At 39.5% G+C, this 22,525-nt stretch overlaps 1 protein-coding gene and 1 long non-coding RNA gene across 2 annotated transcripts; both read left to right on the top strand.

Annotated features, from left to right (window-relative positions):
• The first annotated feature begins 15,531 nt into the window (after positions 1-15,531).
• Positions 15,532-16,409, top strand: LOC129779068 (protein KRTCAP2 homolog). The gene is made up of 4 exons (XM_055786324.1): positions 15,532-15,656; positions 15,793-15,947; positions 16,011-16,141; positions 16,198-16,409. The coding sequence occupies exons 1-4, from the start codon at positions 15,653-15,655 to the stop codon at positions 16,304-16,306; spliced, it is 399 nt and encodes a 132-aa protein (XP_055642299.1). The 5' UTR covers positions 15,532-15,652; the 3' UTR covers positions 16,307-16,409.
• Positions 16,410-20,396: 3,987 nt separating this feature from the next.
• Positions 20,397-20,898, top strand: LOC129775113 (uncharacterized). Its single transcript, XR_008742856.1, has 3 exons — positions 20,397-20,471; positions 20,555-20,670; positions 20,725-20,898. It is a non-coding gene; the product is annotated as an uncharacterized LOC129775113 (long non-coding RNA).
• The last annotated feature ends 1,627 nt before the right edge of the window (positions 20,899-22,525 follow it).

Genomic DNA, 22,525 nt, shown 5'->3' on the forward strand with positions numbered 1-22,525 from the left:
TTCGGTTATGGTAATGGAATACAGGTGGGCCAATATAAACCGAGCACTCAGAGAAAAAATAATGGTTCCCTTTTGTGCAAGCCCCGGCCAAGAGGATATGATCGCCGAGTCAAGATGTGTTGCAAATTTAACTGTCATTGCCAAACATATTAAACTGCTCGATGAGCTCAAGGCAGATCTATGGAACAAGGTGCGCCTATTCGGTAACCATATTTAACTCGAAATAATCGTCAAATTCGTGAAAGTTTAATGGAAGTTTTGCAATTTAAAAATTTGAATGGAGATTTTCAAGGTATTCGATTACTTAAACACGTTGTCCTGACGCTTGCTTTGTTGTTTCTGTGCAGCTTTTTGAAACTGGTCCTTATACGGCGGCTCGACTGCGAAGAAATATATTTATATAATATTTCCATTTTCAGACAACTTCTTGGCACGATTTGTGGTACCTGGCTCGAGTCCAACTAGAATTATGAAAACATATCCCACAAATTATCATTTCATCGATTCCCGATGAATATGACCATTCGGAAGAAATGCCTTCGATTCTTCGGACAGGACCTAAACAGCAATACTAAAAACATGTACATTTGCTCGCTTCACTTCCGTCCAGATTGTTCCGTGCATATCGATGGCTTGAAAGAACAATATCGTCGAAAACTGGTACCAACAGGTAAATTTAAACAAATCCAGATTATGCAATTAATACACAAAACAGTTTATTTATTAGCTGTTCCTACTGTCAGAAAGGCCAACGATTCTCATACCTCGGGAAATCAAAACCGGACGGCTCGCTAAAAGGTCTTGATTGACATCAAGCAAGAGTTGAATCCAGTGAAAACATCCGTAACATCCGCAGAATCGGCCCAGCTTTCTAATGGGACTAAACAAGACTATCCCGAGAGGGATATTCCGTCAAAGGAAATCGGGAGCAGCATCATCAACATCTCTAATGAAAAATCTAGCAGGTTCTGATGGCTTAATTCAAGCACTGCGGCAGGAGATATCGAAGAGCTACAGAGAGCTTCGGGAAGCTAAAATCCGAATTACCAAACATCAACTGTCATCGCGAATGCATCTAAAACTGTTTTTTACTTTTTTTCTTTGCCTACCACTACATGAAAAAAGCGGGGAGTAATATACCTGGTATTCTATTTTGTTGTTAAATTGGAGTTCATGTTTCCATTTGGGAGTTTTCGAAAAAATTTATTTTAATACCTAGAACACGTAGTCCAGACTCTAACTAAACAATTTGTCTATACATTTCCTGAAATTTTCACTAGAACTCACCATTATAATTCAAACTCATTATTAGACATAATTTCACAATCCGCACAATCCAGTCGATTCCACATGTAAACAGACCAGCACAAGGATGTCAGATATGATAATATGTCTTCATTTTCCTGAAAGCTTTACAATAGAGATTGTCAACGAGATTGAAGAATGTTCTTGAATCTTCAATGAAGATTGTTTTGTTTCTGTAAACATGGTGTATGGAAAGTCCTTAGGGGCTGTCCACATACCACGTGTACAACTTTAGGGAGGGTAGGGGTTATGAAGCTGTCCACGTTTGCCCATGGTGAGGGGGGTGGGGGTACAGATAATTTCCACGTGGACACATAAAGTGATTTTTTTCAAATATTTTACGTCTGATCTATAAGTTTCTCGTTTCTAATTTATTCAACCAATTCAGCAGTTACTGGTACTGTATAGAGATGCTAACAAACTGTTAGTATTGTTTTATTAGAAATGCTCCACATTGTTTTCTTCAGCTTCCGTTTGCCGTTCTTGTTGCAAATCGTGACAAAAATTTTGAGTGGAAAAATTTGGGGAAATTGACAAAAACCATCAGCTACTTGCAAAGCCGGCTTTTCTCGAAGAGAGCCATGTTCTGTGTCCGGTGGTATTGGAGTAACGTGCGACCAACAATTTTGGAATTTGGGTGGAATGCGCTTTTCCACTCACCGTATTCACCGGATATAGCACCATCAGATTATTATTAATCCACACATGGGTCATGCGGACCCAAATGAATTTATTTTTCAAGTTTACCTTTCCTTGAAAAAAAAATTGCAACTTTTTCCCCCATACTATCTGTTTTTCCGATGCTGTCAAACGTTTCTCCTATAGAAGGAGCAAACGTTTTCATGACTCGGGCTTTGTTTACTTACCTTTTGTGACCGAACTAGAAATTAAATAAATATTTTAAATTGGGTAACTCATATTTTTAAGTTGTTTTAATAAAAGAAAATAGTTCAAATAATATAGTCCTAGTGTTCAGAATCATAAAAAAACATAAAAACATTTGGCTGGAAGTAAAATTGAATTAAATTTGAGTTTAGAGAAGTTTAGAAGTCAACAATACTGAAATTTCAGTATCTATTAAAATGTCTATTGTGCTTTTATAATTTTAACGCTAGCATTAATTGACTAAAAAATGTAGCTCATCCATTCTATTTAATTCGATTTATTTTGCCTTTAATAACAATACTTTCTCTATATAGTGGATTATTATAAGAAAAGAACTTTTTATAAAAAAACACTTTTTTCCCCTCCTGATTATTGGATATCTTTTGACATTTCTATTTGATTCTGTTTGACAACCAATTTGATTCTATCCGCATGGCTCAGATTCAGACCACTGCCCAATTCTTTCAAGCGCAAGAACTGCGATTCTTCGGATAGTAAAAAAAAACACAATGATAGTTTTTTAATTTTACTATTGCAACCATATAATCGTGACTTTTCGAGCCAGCAATGCTGTTGGGAAATTGAATTCCTTGCAGAGAGTGTGCGTGATGCAGTTTGTTCGAGAATTACAATGTAGAACGGCTCGACAAACATGTGGGCGAAGCTATCGAATACACTTATTGTAGCATTTTTAGATTATTGACTAGAGTGAGTTAAAAGAAATTGTGCTTTGCGATCGTGGGATCTAATATTGGAATGGTTGAAAAACGGGAGCTTCACGCAAACGATTGTGAAGCAATCCCCTGCAGACCTTTTCGTAAATTCATAACGAAATGACTGAACAACTTTGAGATGCAGGATTTACACCTATGTCAGAAAAAATTATAGCATTTTTCATGCACAGAAGCTAGCCGAAGACAACATAAATGGAATTCGAAAGGTACTGACGAGCGATACAAAAAACTTCCCGGGTAATGTTTAAGAGGTCAAAGAATAAAGAACAAATCACTACTAAGGCATTATGCGCCAATGCACCATAACGCTAAAGAATACGGATTTTGGACCACCTCTCTTCTAATGTAGCGCAAAACATAATCATAAAATATTACAAAAAACATAACCTTGGCCCGTGACTATTTCATTTTTTGAACATCATCAAATATCTTTATTTATTTATTTATTTATTTGTCAATTCATCAACGGGCTTTAAGGGCCCCAATGATGTACTTAAAAGTATATAAGAATCTAAATCTGAACATGAATCAATTACAATTAATTACATCAAATTACAGTCATCACATATTGAAAATACACATAAAAGTAGTAATCACGTGGCAGTTTGTTCTGTGAAAAAAGAGCTAAATCTCCGACGAAGAAGCGTTCGGGATAGATGGTAATTGAACAGCCTAGCTACCCTGTTGAAAAGTCTTTGCAGACAACTTAATCCACCGAACATGCCGTAGTTTGTACGTTGTGTGGGCAATCGTAACATCGAGTTATTTCGGAGAGCGCGAGGTCGAACGTTGAAATTTATTTTTTCCAGGAGAACGGGACAATCGATGCGTCCTTGTAAGGTATCGGCTATCATCAAAGCTCTGGCTGTGTTTCTACGAACCGACAAAAGTTCCAAGCTGATCAGCTGACAACGACTCTTTGTAACTCGGTAATCGGAGGGGGTCAGTCTCATAGTATCTTATAGTAATCCTACGTCAACTATTCAGTCATGGTTCGGAAACAACCCTTAATTTGCTTTTTTGTTTAAAAAAAAGACGGGTGGGTAATGTCGGGGACATAACCGGAGTGACGTAGGACTATACAAAGGGGACAGCTTTTGTTAAATATATATTTTAAATATATTGTTTTATTTTCTTCTCCTACGTGAATACCTACCTATCTACCTGAAAAATGGGTTAGTTTACTTTTTACTCTTTATGAATATGTTGATGGTTCTTAAAAGAACCTTTGGTGTTGTGTTTTTGTTATCACTCGATATTCCCATCTTGTTCGGTTAAACCTTCCTGTTTAGCTATTGCGTTTGCCACTCGCCACAGCTTTCACAGTTGGAAAATTTCTTCCCATCCAGCTTGTGACATGTTGTTTAGTAAATTACATTTGATGCGACGTGCCGGAGAAACACTTTGCCACTCACTGAAACTAATTGTTGCCTTGATGAGCGCCGAACCGAAGCTGCTCTGTTCTTGATGCGGGTTTTCTGATTGTCGTGAGCAGCTTTGCAAGCTAACTCGAGCACTCCGACAGCCGAAACTCTATAATCGCTGTTAGGTATACTGGTGCTCCGGCACCAATCCGTTCGACCTAGTTACCCTTGCGGAGCAATCAGTGAATGCGACCAACAGGGAACTGGAGACCTGCACGGTTCGAGTGAGACTTTGCCTTTCCCTTAACTTGTCCTCCTTTGTTACGTCCACGATGCCGATGCCGTACAACCACACGGGTATACGGTTTGAAAGAAAATAAGATATTTTGTTGGGGTCCGCGTGTTTTATACTCTAGCGGTACACACTCACAGGATAGAGACAAATCGGCAGACTCAGCCAAAGGGGCGAGTCCAACGAGACGAACGAATGAGCGTTAAAAGGGAGCGATGGCAAAAAAATAAATCAAGGTGCTACTGACATTCAACCGATTCGGTCGTGTTTTTAGCGCCCTTGTAAAAGAGTACGGAAAAATAGGAGTTTTCTCGCACAACTAATCAAATGCTTAGAGCAGCCTTTCTGAAGGCTTGATTAGTCCTAAATACAAATTGATTTTCAGCATCGCAACCCGAGGATAGCAGAAGAGGATATCAACAAACGTTCACTGCGGTGGCGGTGCTCACCGGTTCGCCGGAAAAAGCGCGCGCTTTTTCGGCATCACGCCCCTTTCTGGATCGGCGGAAGCCGTTCGAAAGGCATAAGCTGTGTGATAGTGACTAGTTTTTGGTAGTGATAATTATTAATAATATTTTAAAAATATATCCGCATACTGACGGTGAAGTGAAGAAAAATTCTAAAAACGAAAATTTTATAGTGAATCGCTCGCGTTCTTTCGAGCACATTGGTGGTTCTTATAAGTGCTTTCAAAAAAATAGTGTGAATTTCTTGGTACATATCCGCAAGTGATTAGCCCAATATTCAATTTTTTCATAAAGTGCTCTGCAAAAGAAAAATCTATTCTCCGGCTACACCTAAGGTGTAGCCGACAATCAACATGGCTTCCAGTAGCTCAGGGCCTCCGAGAGGCCGGGCTACAAACTTCTATGAAGGTAAGCCAACCGAAGCCACCGCTCCACTTTGGGCGGACCCATCGAATGGCAACCTGCAGATACTGCTCTTGAGGGCTACAGGAGACAAGGCTCTCCCATCCAACCCCTTCGTAGTCAGCAAGACTATAACGTCGGCAATCAAAAATTTCAGTAACTTCAACAGTGCCAAACCACAGAGAGACGAAAAAAAGAACCTTCAATATATTCTTACCACCAGGGACGAGGAATCAGTAGGTAAGCTTCTCCAAATTAACAAACTTATTGACAACACACCTGTAGAGATTATTTTCCACCCCACCCTAAACCAACGCAAATGCGTGGTTACATGCAGAGACGTGATTAATATCACCGAAACCGAATTGCTGAAAGAGCTTTCCGATCAGAAAGTGATCGATGTCAAGCGAATCACCAGAAAGGTAGGAGAAGAAATTATCCCCACAGCTACACTAATCATAACGCTTCGTGGAACTGTTGTTCCCGAATTCATTTATTTCGGTTTCATTCGCGCTGGGACTCGGAATTACTATCCGAATCCAATGCAGTGCTTCAAATGTTTCAACTTCGGACACACCAGCAAAAGATGCAAGCGTGAGAATCCGCTTTGCAGAAATTGCAGCAAAGAGCACCCCAAAGATTTTGATTTTAAATTGTGTAATACACCAGCACTATGCATTAATTGTCAAGGGAACCACTCCTCTTCCAGCAGGAAGTGCCCCGTATGGCTAAAGGAAAATGAAATAACAAAAATAAGAATCGATCGTGGTATCTCTTACAAAGAAGCAAAAATCAATTCCAACACCCAAAATGGTCCAACTTATTCGAGCGTCTTGCAAGACAGGCTCAACATTCGGGAACCAGTAGCTGGCTGCAAGTGCAAATGCAGCTGCGCCTCGGCCGTTTCGGCCGCTTCTAGTCGCGAAAGCACCCCCTCAATCATAGACACAACCATGACAGAATCGTCTACTGAAAGTTCAACAACCGAATCCGATAGTGAATCGGTAATTTCAATGGATACTTCTGAAGGCCTGAAAAAAAACAAAAGAAAAATTTCGAAAGGTTCATCCTCAGATTCAGATCCAAAATCTGAAGATGAAACCCAAACTAACAAAGACAAGAAAAGAACAAAAAACGATCTAAGAACTACATCACCAACAAATAACAACTTTACCACACCAACAAGAAACAACAACACCAACAACAACACACATCAAACAAAAAACAACAACAACAAGGCACATTCCACAAAAAACAACACACACACAACAAACTCTCCAAATACCTCTACACCAAACAAGAACGACATCAATACCTCGAAGAAAGCTTCTCTTTCCAAGGGTAAAGGACCATCGAAATAATTCTCCTTGAATAGTTCAAACATACACACATTTAAGACTTAGGAATTAGAGTCAAAAACACCAACACATTCACTCCAACACAGAAATTCGGGATACAATGGAACATCAGAAGTATCCGACGAAATATTCTAGAATTGAAAATGCTTATTTCAAACTCTAATCCCACAGTCATAGCCCTTCAAGAAACTATGACTCCAAACAACTTCGATAAAAATTTTATTTCAAAGTACATCACATACTTTAAAGAGGGTCCCAACCCCTCAAAAAACGGAGTTGCAATCGCAATCAAAGATGGCACTCCACATGATCTTCTTCCCATTACCACTGATCTTCAGGCAGTGGTAGTGCGCATTAAACACCCCTTTCCAATCACCGTCGTTAGCATCTACATCACTAATGATTCCGATCCGAACACTCTACACGGACAACTGGACCATCTGTTCGCCCAACTTCCCGCCCCAATCATGCTTATGGGTGATTTCAACGCCCACTCATACGCCTGGGGAGGTGCATACCTCGATCGAAAAGGATCCATCATTGAGGATTTCATATCCGACCATTCTCTTCTCCTTCTTAACAACGGCCAACACACCAGAATCCATTATTCTGGTACTACTTCAGCCGTCTCACTATAGTATCAGACAAACTCTCTTCAAAACTTTCTTGGAACATCCACGATGATACTTGCGGAAGCGATCATTTTCCAATCTTCACTTCCTTCGGCCAAACTTCTCCAGAGTTTTCAACAAGGCCAAGATGGAAATTTGAATACGCTGACTGGGCTGGCTATCAGTTTGACATTGAAAACCGCCTCTCCGCTAAACGAGATTGGACAGCCGAGGAATTCTCCAAAGTTGTCCTAGAAGTTGCAATGGTGCACATCCCCAGAACCAGTGGCATCCCTGGCAGGAAATGTGTCCCATGGTGGTCGCCTGAGCTGAAGGCAGCGATCAAAGGTCGACGTAAGGCCCTACGCAAATTAAGAAAGGCCCATCCGGACAGCCCACTGAGGAAAAAAGCACTTCTGAAGCTCCTCAACAAAGTCTGGGACAGTGGAACCCTCCCCAGTTGCTGGAAAGAGGGTTTAATGATCTGTATCCCGAAACCAGACATGAACAACCATCTTCTTGACAATTTCCGCCCCATCACTCTTCTAAGTTGTGTTGGGAAAGTCTTGGAAAAAATGGTCAATCGACGCTTAACGACTTTTCTAGAGTCAAATAAGCTGATTGATCCCAGACAATTCGCCTTCCGTGCGGGAAAAGGTACAGAAGATTGCCTCGTAGCAATCGAAAAAATCCTAGACGACGCAACTGAAAAATTACACCACATTGATATTGTTTCCCTGGATTTATCCAAGGCCTTCGATCGGGCATGGAGGTACCCAGTGCTGAAAAGCCTTTTCGACTGGGGGATTCGTGGGAGATTAGGTCTCTTCGTTAAAAGTTTTCTAGAAAACCGGTCTTTCAAAACCGTTATTAACAACCACCAATCTTCTCTAAAAATCCCAGAAAACGGCTTCCCACAAGGCTCAGCACTTTCACCAACCCTCTTCAACATTGCCATGCAATCTCTATTCGAGATTATCCCGGACCATATAAAGGTCATAGTCTATGCAGATGACATCACTCTTATCTCTACGAGCTGCTTCGGCTTAATTCAGAGAAAGAGGCTTCAAAAAACCTTAGACTCCATCCAAAACTGGGCTCTAAAAACAGGTTTTAAAATTTCCCCGGAGAAATCCAAACACATACATATCGGAAAAGCTCTCAGAAGGAGAACCTATCTTCAGCTCAACAAAATCCCGATCCCTACAATGAGGACATTGAAAATACTAGGGGTTACTTTCGACAAGAAACTCAACTTCCTATCACATTCCCAAAAGACCAAAATAGCCACCAGAAAGAAACTGAACATCATCAAGGCTATCGCAGGCAACCTAGCCTCTGGTCATAGAAAGACGCTGCTAAATGTTGTAAATGTTTGGTTGGTCCCACAAATCCTTTACGGAATAGGCACCTTCAGCCGTGGAGGGGACAGGGTGTTAAACACCATTCAACCAATTTACAATAAAGCAATTAGGCTCGCAATTGGCGCTTTTCCCTCCAGTCCTACTCTTGCTGTAATGGCAGAAAGTGGGCAACTTCCCTTCACCCACCTGGTAACAAAAGCCATCACCAATAAAGCCATCCGTCACTTGTCACTCCCCGAAAGCGACCACAATGTCCCATTAATACATAGGGCTAAAACATGGTTCAAAAATCTCACGAACAAAGATCTTCCCGATATATGTGAACGTTCATCTGCGACGGGAAGAAATTGGAACGTCAAACCGCCGAACATTAACCTTGAACTTCTCAAGGCAGTTCGGGCGGGAGACCCTTCTCCAAAAGTCAAAGCCTGCTTCAATAACCTCGTTGCATCCAATTTTCAAATCAACCACCAGGTATACACAGATGGTTCAGTCAGTGCCGATGGAGTTGGATGTGGAATCTTTGAGAGTAGATACACTGGTAGCTTTTCTCTTCCACCGCAATGCTCCATCTTCAGTGCGGAAGCTTTCGCCCTTTTAATAGCTACCCAAGAATGCACCCATGAGTTTCTTCCTACCACAATATTCTCAGACTCAGCTAGCTGTCTCCACGATCTTCTAAGTGGAAACAGCAAACACCCATGGATTAAGCAAACAGAAGAGGCTGCTTCAAATAAAAACATCTCCTTCTGCTGGGTTCCTGGTCACTCAGGAATCCGCGGAAACACAGCCGCCGACATACTGGCCGGCAAGGGCAGCAAAATAGATCCCCCAGACATGCCCTGTCCTCCATCTGACATTGTCCGCTGGGTAAAACAGCAAGTCCGTGAAAGCTGGGACATAGGCTGGATAAACAGCCGTCCCACTCATCTTCATAAAATTAAAAATTCCACTCTCCCTTGGGATGACCACCTCAATAGTAGGTAAAGGCAAGTCCTTACCCGTCTTCGAATTGGGCACACTAACTTCACCCACTCACACTTGTTCTGCAGAGCCGAAAAACCCCAATGTGCTTGCAACGAAGTTCCGGTTTCCGTTAGCCATCTTTTACTTGAATGTCAACATACCAAAGATGCTCGAGTCCGACACAACATAGGTCAGAGTCTCCGAGATATCCTCAGTAGAGACGAGACCCAAGAAACCAATTTAATTGCGTTTCTGAAAGAAACCGACTTCTTTGGTAAAATCTAAACCGAAATACTAAATACCTTGGAAAGTGCTTATTAAAGTTCGCCACTTCACAGTCATGTATGCGTGTTTATGTGTGTATACACATGTATGTACGGGTCGGAAGGAAGGTATTCATACATGTATATACACGCATTCAATAATATTAAATAACAAATAATATAATATATACTTTCATACCCACATCTATCTTCTATCCATTACATTATACTTTAATCAACTTCCTATTCCTACAGCCACACTCACCAAGGAGAATAAATTCATTAAATAAACCTCTCCATTTTTCAGCTATACTATATACCATTAAATTCAAAACCACTATATTTTATTATCTATTCAAACTGTATTTCATTTCATATCACCCCGCCCCACACCTACTCCTCCCCTCTTTCCTTCCCATACCACTCCCACCCCCTCCCAATCCACTAATCCCACCCAAATCCTTTCCACTCCTTTCCTTCCTATCCTCCTGAGAAGGGCCTTTTTGTTTTTTGGCTTTGGAACGCGCCTTTCGCTGGGTCACTTGTGCTTCGTTACTGCTTTGGTCCTCGGATCAGTAAATTTTTACTTTTCTTTACAGCATATATTAAATATCTTATGAAGCATAGGATCCCTTCCTACCTTCTTCTTTAACCGAGAGTCGAGCGGACAGGTCTGATGAGTGATTTTGTTGGTTTCCCTTTCGCCAGTCCCCTCTGGGCTGGTTTTATTGTGGCTCTTCACTGGGCTAGAGGCGAATGAACTGCAAAGCTTAAAGCCTCTTAAAAACAAAGAAACAAACAAACAAAAATAAATTCATTACGATTTGTTCGCTCGTTGGATTCACATGCAGGCTAAAAAGGGTCCTTTTCAGGATCACAAAATTATCTTCAATCTAAAGAGTTTATTGTTTTGTTATTACTCGATATCCCCATCTTGTTCGGCTAAACCTTTCTGTTTAGCGATTGCATTTGCCACTCGCCACAGCTTTCACAGTTGGAAAATTTCTTCCCATCCAGCTTGTGACATATTGTACAGTAAATTACATTCAATGGCACGTCGCATTACCACCACTCAGTATCGGATTGGAGGTAATTTAAACCTGTAATTGATCATTTGCGATGACAGTGATACAGTGTCGACTTTAAACGTGGGGTCATAATATGGACCCCGAACTCTATGTTTACAAAAATGTCCAACTAAATATGTCGCATTACAGGTCCGTCCAATTAGCTAAATGTCGAGATAAGTGTAAATTACTGTACTTTCAATCTAGAAACAATTTAAGAATTGGTGAAAATCAATAAGCTCAGAACAACTGCCAAATTTACATACTCATCAGATCCTGGCAAACAAATTATGAAAAAATCAATTTGTGTTTTATTATTATTTTGGATAATGTTTTAGAAAGCATTGAACTGTATTTCCTAAACTCTTTTTTGGAAGGTTTAATGGCCCTGAAAAGCGCCTTGTTTTATGGAATGGTTCCAATTTAGAAAACTTAGTACTCGTGGTTTTAAGAAAAACCATTTCGAACGCCCTCGATGCCGCCTTGTTCTGGTTTTGCCACCAAAGCAGATTGTATAAAGAACAAACTTTTTTCTTCCGCTACTTGCTGTCGTTTTGCGATTGCGTTTGCCACTCGCTGCAACTGCCTGTTGTTGTCTTGATGTCCACCGAACCGAATGTGGTCTGTTCTGAATGCGAGTTTTCTTATCGTCGCGAGCAGCTTTTCCACTTCGGCGGCCGAAACTATATAACGCCGGCTAGGTGGACTGATGCACTGATACTAACGCGCTCGCCTAGCTACCCTTGCGGGGAACTCCAGATCAACACGGTTCGAGCGGGATTTTGCCTTTCCCTTCACTTTTCCTCCTTTACCATGTCCAGACATGGCTGCTTGGGTTGGTTTGTTGATGTGTTGTGATGCGAACCGATGTGGTGTACGGTTCGAATGAGAATGATCGTTACGGCAGCGGAGCGGGGATTTTTAAGCTGACTGGCTGGCTCGAGAATTACGCATGTGTGAGACTGCGACCAATGTTTCTTTCTTTTTTCTCCTTTTTCCTTTCCAATCGTGCTTCATTCTATTTCGCTGCTGCTCTGGTTGCCCGTTTTGGTCGGTACGATTTGAGTAGCACAAAATGGACCAATCAAAAATGGGCACATAGTGCATTTTGACAATGCTTGATATTTCACAATTATTGAATTATTTATCTCAAGAAAAATGAAATGTTATTCGTTATGATAGATGCGTAGATATATTTCCTATCAATTGATGCAAAAACCTTTGCGATCTATTGAGAAATGCTCAAGTTATAAGCGTTTCAAATCTTGCATTTTTTCCTACTTGTTCAGTGCCTAGATTTCCATTTCACCCCCTATATCTTCCGGTTAGACGTAGTCCTACGTCAAAAAACAGAAAACAGAAAATAGAAATGAAATGACATTCAAACGCAATTCAATTATTTTCTTGAAAATAGAATTGTCCACGTGGACAAAAGGGGAGGAGTATAAGAAATGTCCACGCTTGTCCACGGAGGGGGAGGGGGGTGTATGAAATCGTGCTTTTTCTGTCCACGTGGTATGTTGACAGCCCCTTAGCGTAACACGGTGTAATATTTAACCCTCATTTGCATAATTTTTTTCTTTATTGGTGAAATAAATCAAGGTCAAGAGCTTAAAGTGAACTTGTTCTTTTATTTAATTTTGGGACATTCAATGTTATGATGAAAATTTCCACCATTATGTAAAAAAGGGTTAAACTCCTTGCCAAAAATATCAAAACATCAAGAGTGGTTTCTATGCATTAGAGTGCCATACCACGTGGACAGCTTTAGGGAGGAGGGATGGTACGGTTTACGAAAATGTCCACGGTTGTCCACGGTTAGGGGGAAGGGGTATAGATAATGTCCACGTGGACACCTTAAATAGTTATTAGAATTTTATCGGTATTTATCAATAAAAAGGTTGAGCTGTCTGATAGTGCTTCCCAGTCGAAAATCCATATTTTTTCATATATTCAAGGCTTCGCGAAAATGGAACACAAACAAAAAATTCTTTTATGGATGCACGAACTGTATCCTTCGAGAAAAGTTCTTAGCAGCGATGCTTCTTTTCGTTTTGGAATATGCTATTGGGTTGTCCAGAAAAATGATGCCGTCACTAATCATAACCAAATCGAAATGCTGATCAAGAATTATCATCAGTACACGACACATGAATTAGCAGCTTCATTACAAATACAGTAGAACCCCGAATACAGTTATTAACAAAATAGTCTGGGAAGGTCAACGCGAATAACGTAAATCGCGGATAACGCGGCTTAAAATGAGGTGCAAACACGAAATTAAAATATTTCAGCATGAAAACTATGTTTTATGAATGCAGAAACATTAAACTATTCATCTGTAAGGTCGAACACACGCACACGCGGCAAAACACTGTACGAACAGTTTCGCTGCATTGAAAACCACATCGCATCGCGTTAACTATGAAAGGTCTGGGCGGTTTGCATTTGATTTTCAAACCCGTGAACAAAAGAACTTCCTCGCAAACACGCCCGCATCGCGTTCACTATGTCCTCACCCAAAAGGCTGGTTTAGAGTTCCCGTGAACGTGAACGTGAACAAACACTTTTTTGTTGATAATTCATCACTCCATATATAAAACGCGAGGAAAACATCTTGAAACGATGGGAAGAAAAACTTTCTAGTTGAAAAACATATTTAAATACAATTCATATTGATAAACATTGATTAATTCAATATTTCACAGCAATTCCGAATTTCCACCGTGGAATCATTGGTGAACCCACCATAGTTCGCCGGTGAACGTAAACGCGAAAAAACTAGTGAATATAGACGACAAATATTTCCCCGTTAATCTTCACGTGCGAATGTCCCAAGGCATTCTGAAAATTATTTCCCCATGGATTGTGAAAGGATATATTGAGCAACTCTCAAGTTTTCAGTGAAAATTTCCATATGGATGAAATTTTATTCAAGCGGATCTCTGCACAGGTCGAAAAACTTCGTTGCTTCGTGAACAACTGTATATTTTATCCAAATAACTTTATTGAAGCTTGCTGTTTATTTACTTCACGTTTACTGGCGAACATTCAATATGAACATGAACATGAATAAGAACATTCTATTCCCCACGATTTTCTGAGTTGTTTGTTTGAACCACACATTCACCGCATTCACCGCGAAATGATCGCACTATTTCACCATCTGTTCACGTTCACGTTCACGGAAGCTCTAAATCAGACTTTACATAAAATACAAATTCAATACGGGAAACTGAATTTCATTAAATATTTTCATTTCGATAGTGTGTTTATTCAACCTGAAAATTCATTACCATTTTCGCTTAAGAAGTTGCAGCACACGGAGCTCAATTCTGTCAATTTGAATAAAGACACACTTTTTATCACTTATAGTAAATCGCGTTTATAATCCCATGTGATCCTCCTGATCCTTCCGAAATGCATAAGTCTGGTTGGTGGGTGGTGGCCAAAAAAACTCCGTTCGAGTTGTAGAAGACATCTTCTTAAATGGCACTAAGGTTTCTAGAGGAACATCGCCGTCTCAACGTAGTGTTACTTGCGTCATTTTTACTAGTAATTAGTTGAGATTTCTATGTCAAATAACACGCCTTGAATGCACTCTGAGTGGCAAGTTCTGGAATACGCGTGATCACAGTGCAAGATGAAGGAAGTTTCTTTTTAAGAAAAATTCCCCCGACCAAAACGGAAATCGAACCCGAACCCCCGGCATGTTAGGTTTGACGCTAACCACTCGGCCATGGGAGCAATAGCATTGTAGAAGTCGCTAAAGCCGGATATTAGGAAAAATTGAGATTTTGGGTGCTGAATGTTTCTCACATTCCCAAGTAAGGGTTGGTATACTGAATCGGATGAGGATAATTCTGTTGAATAATATGGAAGCTTCGGAAGATCCGAATGCGTGAGCAGATCTGAATCTAGAGGCAGAAACGGAAGCTGATCATTTCATTTATATTATTTTTATTAGTTCTACCATCGACCAATTCGGACAAAAATGTATGTGGTATTCTATAAGCACTCCGCATGAAAATGTACGTTCCGCATCAAAGAAAGAAGACATGTTTGCAACACGAGAGATCATATTGAATAAAATCAAATTTCAAATTATTCTGTAAAGCGTACGGTGATTGGTTTACAAACTTTCATTATGATCGCATCGCGGTTCTAGCGAAATGACCCACCAGTATTCTACACACCGTTTTGGAAAAGATTATAGCATACTAGAAAAAAAAACTTTGAATCACTCATATGACGTAATTTTGAATCGACATCTTTAGCGAATAATATCTTAAGAATGTTTAACATGGAAATGTTGATGTTTAACACGAGTTAGGCTATGTAAACGAAATGTACCTGATTCTCCAGTACAAAATATGAAGAATTATAAAATGTGCTCCTGTATAGCACACAATATACCCACCAGTATTTATGGCATTCACCGGCTTTGGTTGACGTTCGGTGGGCGCTTTCCACGTCAATACAGTTTTCCATGTTTTGACCGATTGATTGTTTTGTGAGCCGCCCGGAAATCATCTAATATCGCGTCTTATAAAAATTGAAGAAGGACTGAAACCATGGGTAATATCTTTGTGAAATAGTGACGACTTCTCATTCATTTGCTTTTCAACGAGCACTTTGAATATCAATAACTATTTGGGCCTTGAAAAATCGGCTCAACACAAAATGAACCAAATTTACATTCTTTCGTCGATAGCTGTCCCAACATCGGTTTCGCTGGTCTTAGCCTCGGTCACGGCCGTACTGATTTTCTCCGCAATGCAGATGTACAAACCATTGATAGCATCATCTCAGATAGCAACGATTTTTGGTGGATACATGGGATCTTGGCTTTTCATCCTTTCCTTGACTGTAGGTCAATCTTCGTCTATGCATTGAGTGACATCATTTAGCATACATTTTTGTTGATTTCAGGCCGTATCAAACCTGGAAGCTGTGGTTTTGGGTAAAGGTTTTCAGGCGAAGCTGTTCCCAGAGGTTGCGTTCTGCCTTGTAGGGTCGCTGTTTGCCTGTGGCATGGTGCACCGTGTTTGTGCAACTACATGGTATTTCGCTGTTTTAATGTTGTTAACGATCTGACTTTAAAATCATTCTTTTCTAGTATGCTATTCTCCATAGCGGCACTGTATTATATCAACAGGATTTCCCAGAAAGTGCACAACGCCCCTGTTCCTACAGATACTTATGTTGGGAAGAAAAAGAAGAAATAAGTTGAAATGCGTTGTATCTGATACGTGTATGGCATATTTCCATGATATATTTCGACTGTAATGTGCAGACCAGAAGACCAAATACAGTACCGATTCAAATCTATGATTTATGCCGAAAAATTTGATATTTTTTTGCATAACAAACGTTTTATTTAGTACTAGCTGACCCGGCAAACTTCGTCCCGCCCCAAATTTGTTTTTTGTTATCAATACCTGCAAACATTCACGTTTTCTTACTAAGCACAAGTTCATGAGTCCAATCGCAGAACTGTTTATTGATTGATCTTCTAATCAACCCCGTAGAATTTACCTTCAACTAAAAAATTCCTAGTACTTCTACCAAAACTCATCATTATAAAATCAGATTATTTTCAGACACAATTCTCGTTCAAGATTTTTCAACCACTTGCAAATAACATGTTTCTCTCTTACATGGAATAAATGTTTGATACAGAAAATATGATAGAATAAAGACAGACCCATCCCGTCTCCTCCTCTAAGAGAGAGAGGGGAGGAGTGTCTATTCACCATAGAACAAGCCTGAGCTTCGTTTACGAGTTTAGGGAAATGTAGAAGATAATAATTGATTTAAAGGCAGAATGAATACTTTTTTGATTCCAAATAGCTTTCTTACAAATGAGAAATATTACTCTAAATAATTAATTCTCTCAGTGTGACGATTAATCGATCAATCGATTATTTGGGGCGATTAATCGTATCAAATAACAAACTGCTGAAAAGTATTCGATTAGTGGATGAACGATTAATTTCAAAAGTCGGGGATCACTATAGTTTCATTTTCCCTTTTGCTGCACATCGATATTCGGTCGCGTCCGAACACGAGCAAGGGCCTCTCAAATATTATAATTGAGGGGCTTATGGCGGGTTTACATTAGGGAGATCTATAGCTATAGATGGATTTATTCCCGTGAAAATAGGTGTAAACGGGTGAGAATAAATATGATACACTTATTCGAGGTATATATAACTTGAATAAATTCAGCATATGTAAACGCTTGTGAATTTCTCACTGGTGAGAAATCACTAAAGTTGGATGCAGTTCTACTTCAGGTGAAGATTTAGACTAGTTTAGACCTGAGAGAGAGGAGTCAGCTGAATGACAGATAATTTGTTTTCTTCTTATTCTTTTTACGCATTCTCATCAAGAAAATTCCAAACTGACAATTTCAATCAAGCAAGTTGTTGTCATTCATTTATGAGAAAAGTGTTCAAACTTGACGTGAACCTTTGTTAGTGAGTACATTTGTGCGTTTTATCCCCGATTTGATTTTTGACATAGGAATGCGTCTAAAGCGGACCTTACACGGTCAACTTTATTGACAATATGATGACATTTGAGAGCATAATGACAGCTGAACATGGCCGACGACGCAGAAATCCGGATTTTCTGATTTTCGAGCATCAATATCGTGACATTTCATATAGATGCATGATGTTGACGTTTTACCTCACGGACTTCCAGACTGAGTTGCCAGATATGCAAGCGCACATTTAATTTTTGTTAGTCTTTTTTGCGATTGCAATTAAAATTTATAAACTACTGAAATTGTAGGAATCATAAATGGAAGCTTTTGGTTTGGAAAACCGATACTTTGAATAGCAAAATACGGTACTTTTCACGATACAAATCAAAACTTCAAAGTAAACTGACAATGTGATGGTGAGAGAGTGGATGAAACTTAACAACGTTTTAGGAATTTTTTAACGTTGAACTCGGTCATTCTTTGCGCTAGTGAGCGGGTTGTGTGTTTCTTCACACTCCGCTATAAAATTTGGAGAATGAGAAGATCTGGGAAAATCACAGATGAAAAAACATCATGTGTTTATTCAAGCTACAGTAGAATCCCGATTATCCGCGGAATAGTCGGGCAAACTCACCGCGATTAACGAAAATCGCGGATGACCCATTAAAGGACAAAAAAATTCAAACACGAAAAGAGATGTTTCAACATAAAAACTATGTTCTATCAATACAGAAATCAATCAACTATCCATCTATAAGGTCGTGTACACCAGTGGCTAAATAATGTAAAAGCCATGACCACAACAAAAGAGCATGGGCCTATCACTCACTAACAAATTCCGGAAAGGCCTATTGATTTACTATGGAACTCGCAGTCACGAATAATCCGCTGGGCGGATCACCCGCTCGCGGATAATCGGGGTTCTACTGTCATAGTCTCATTTATGGAATAAAAACATTTGCTTGCAGATAAAATAACTTGCATATATTTTCGCAAACTAAAATAATCTGGCATCTCTGAAACTGAAAGGAACAGTCTGTATTTGTGAAACGAGTATTATGATGTATTTTTGAGAAGAAAAACCGAATTCTAAATTGTAAATTATGAATGAAAATTAACTTTTACGAATCAAATTAGTATTCTATGTGAATGCAAATCACTTTTTTTCTGCAAGTGGTGAGAAAATCCCATACAAAAATTATGTCTGAAATTGACGTTATATTATAATAGTACATTTTAGTAGGAATATCTGAAAATTCAGAGGAAGTAGGTTAAGTTAAGGTTAGGAATACGCGCTTCAACTAATTAAATAATACCAAGTAGATATTTTCATTCAAATTTTACTAATTGAAAATTGCCTTTTAGCCTTCTAATCTGATAGAGAATAGTTTGGATCCCAAACTCGAATGTCGCCACTAGCCATCGCGGATATTTTCGTTGTCTCGGGTTGAGGGCGATATTGACCGTGTAAGGTGGAAAAATATTGATTGAGGTTAGATCAGATGTTGAAAGCCTAGCTGTCACGATATTGAAGACACTTATTGTCAATCCGGTTGATCGTGTAAGGTGCCCATAACAGGAATATATGGAGGGTAAAAATTTGAACACTGATCATGTAGGAAATAATAAAAGATGTACCAGGTCAGCCCACATCATGGCTTCTAGCAGCATCGGCCCATTCAAACATTTTTTACTTTTGATAATTTCGATATAGTTGTCCTAAAGAATTATTTCGATGATTTCTAAAATAAAATCCGAAATTAGAAACATACTGACTTTTATGATTTGTTTGTCGGTGGAGATCTTATGTGAATTTATGGGTGTTTTGGGCCCATTTGTAACTTTTTCCGATCGATTCATTCAGTTTTCGCGAATTCTTGTATTCTTTCACTGGTTCCAGGTTGATCTATTGCTGCAAGCTCGACGAATCGATTTTTGCAATGTGGGCGATGATTGTCTATCTCCGATGCAATTTGAATATGCAGCGTACACCCAGGTTTTTTTACGCGTTTTTTTACGCGGATTTTCCAATTAACGCGGTTTTTTTTACGAGATTACGTATCCCCCGCGTAAAAAAAAACCTGTGTGTGGAATACATAAAATAAGAGCTAATCTTCCAATGAAAATAGCCAACATTGTTTTCTCTCAGGTGCATTTTGAGGGAATTTTGTTTGTGTCCGATGGAAATAATACTAGGTTGACTGAAAAGGATGCTGTGTCTGCATTTTTAACAGGCATTCGGATGAAGATGAGAGTTATACTACCAGTCTCTCATCATCTTTGCCATGATATTCCTGCCCATCACTGATGGACCATTCATATGCAATATTTAAATTTGACATGCAGGTTTAATCAAGGCAATAGTATCACTGAAGATCCAATCGAATTGACCGATAGTGAAGGTGAACCAATAGTCTTGTCCAAAAAACTAAAAGGATCAAGATTCTTTCTCCCCTTTATGTGTGATATAATTTGTTTACCATTTCCCATATACAACATATCTGTCGCTTCCAATCAGTCTGCATAAATGTTGCGCTCACTCTGCCCCCTCCTCACAACACCCACTTCCCGTTTGTGACATTGATGAGTGAACATTTTTTGTGCGAGTGTCGAGCAGGAATGAATTCCCAGATTCCTATATTTTCGAGCAGTTATGGACACCATGTCGGCCGAGCGACGAAAAGTGCTACAAAAGTGCTGGAATATTACCTCACCTTGCCTCCCGCAGGCAACAATGTCTATAGTTTCAGCTATAATTCTACAAGATAACTTGAACAGAGCGATCACTGTTGCTTTGCTTTCTCTTTTTCTCGTTAAGCTGTCATTCAAAACACGAAAGCGAGTGCTACATTTAAAAACAAAACATTGAAGCAGTGGTTGAATGGTTACAACAGCAAAAGGTAATTTCCCAAATCAAATGACTTGCTAACACGGTAGGCTTATATTTTCATTATTCTCAAAAGTAAACTTCATCTTATTTCAGCTGTTGCGGCACAAATTTCATGCACCAAACCCGTCCTGGAGAACATGCAGCTGGAACACCAGTGAAACGATGAATTACGATATATTACGGCTAAACTGAGGAGGATAAATAGAATGGTATTACTAGCGAAGACGATAGAAGATTAGGCTTTAAAATTTATTTTATTTCAGCTGTTGCTGCCGCACTTTCTCCCTCATTATAACGTATGAAAATCCCGGCCGGTGATGTTAACGAATTGAATGAGAAGGATGCTTCGAATGATGATGGTATTACCAGAGTTGAATGATCAGTTTATCGTCTTATCGTCTTATGCGTATAATAAAATGATTATAAAGAACGCTTTTCTGCACTTTTTATTTTAATTTTCTTGAACACAAACAAAGCTATAATAAGATTCAAGCAGTGCTGCGATCGGTCGACGTGGTGCCAGATTGGCACATCCTTGGCTCGTAATTGGTTGTTGAATACGAAGGGTAGGTCGACAAAATCATTGCAAAATGGCACGATATCGGCATCGTTGTCGACACCATTTGTTGGGACCGATTCGACACAACAATGTAGAGTGGGTTGTCTTTCTCAAGATTCACTGTACTCCTAATAAGTGCTCGAAAGATGTAATCTTACGTTGATCGCACTTGATCGAAGAAATTACATAAAGAATGTATTTGACCGCAGTATTTGATAAACTCTTTCTGAAAAGAACTGGATTTTATTTGCTGAAAACACTATCTTGTTTTCTCTCGTGTTGTGCGTTGGTAAACGATGGTAGGTTTTTTCGAAGCTGCTGTTGATTTCTATGAGTTCGGCGTTTTCGGCTTGCATGCAACGATTTTTGAGGATTTGTTTGACTTTTGCTTTCGGGCAGCCACACCAGCAGTAGCAGCAGCTTTCTTCTTGCTGGTCGCCTTCTTCACAGCAGCAAGTTTGTTTTTTTTGCAGCAGTAACTGTTTCAAAATGATCTAACCGCTGTACAATTATAATTGAGTGTAGCTGGCACCTACTTATATACAGATTTTTGTGATTTCAATAGCTTGCTTTCAAAACAATTTTTGAGCTATTGAAACAAGTTTTTGGATCAATAAGTAACACACATATAACGCGTAGACATTTTATCTTTCGAATGAAGCGGTTATCATTACATTTCTTTCAACCGGCGAAGAGGTTTTATTGCTCAAAATCTTGTTTCTCCAATGTTTTCTCTTGTTTTCGAAGCTTTGAACTTACACCCATGTATAGAAATGAAAGATGTAGTCCGACGTCCAAATTATTTTCACATAAAATGTCTTGCAAAAAATGTCATGTTGAAATTTTCTACATATTTCAATACTTCCCCTTGGTTCACCGTGACTGGTTCGCGCTGACATAAGGGTGATCACAACAAACGCGAGCTGGCTCCTCTCTCTCAGGTTAATACTAACTCGATAACCACCTGTTAATAGTACTTGATTGAAAAATATTTGGTCACAGTGTTACATGAATAGAAAACATTCAAATAAACTCTTTCACATGAATGTATTTTTAAATTCCCAGAGGAACTGGCTGATTATTTCCCAGCAATGATTAGATCTTTCCGGAACTTTCTCGATGCTGAATGGCACCCAAACGGAAAGAATTCTGCGCGTGTATGTGTCGATCCTTCGCCGTCCACCTCCTCCAGCACGTTAGACAACGATGTTGTCTTGTCGATGTCCTCACGAAAAATGAATGTGTCTCACCACCAGAATATCGCTTAAGTATGCTTTTTGTGTGTGATTGAATCGAGAGAAGGTGTGGTTTACGATGGCAATTTGGAAGGCAAACTAGAGGGGAATGAACTCTCTGAGCTCGGAACTTTCGGCGACTGAGCAATAATCGATTGCGGGCGTATACAATATTGGATACGGAAATATCCTACTGATAGGGAAGAATAATCTTCAGAAGCTATCCAGTTAATTGCGATTGATTGAAAAATCACAAAACCAAATGTATTT

This window comes from Toxorhynchites rutilus, chromosome 3, assembly GCF_029784135.1.
Source record: "Toxorhynchites rutilus septentrionalis strain SRP chromosome 3, ASM2978413v1, whole genome shotgun sequence".
NCBI lineage: Eukaryota > Metazoa > Arthropoda > Insecta > Diptera > Culicidae > Toxorhynchites > Toxorhynchites rutilus.

What these genes read in the sequence shown, in the direction of transcription:
- LOC129779068 (XM_055786324.1), top strand. An exon ending in TTTTCATCCTTTCCTTGACT is followed by an intron (nt 15,948 to 16,010) that starts GTAGGTCAATCT and finishes TGTTGATTTCAG; the next exon opens with GCCGTATCAAACCTGGAAGC. An exon ending in CGTGTTTGTGCAACTACATG is followed by an intron (nt 16,142 to 16,197) that starts GTATTTCGCTGT and finishes ATTCTTTTCTAG; the next exon opens with TATGCTATTCTCCATAGCGG.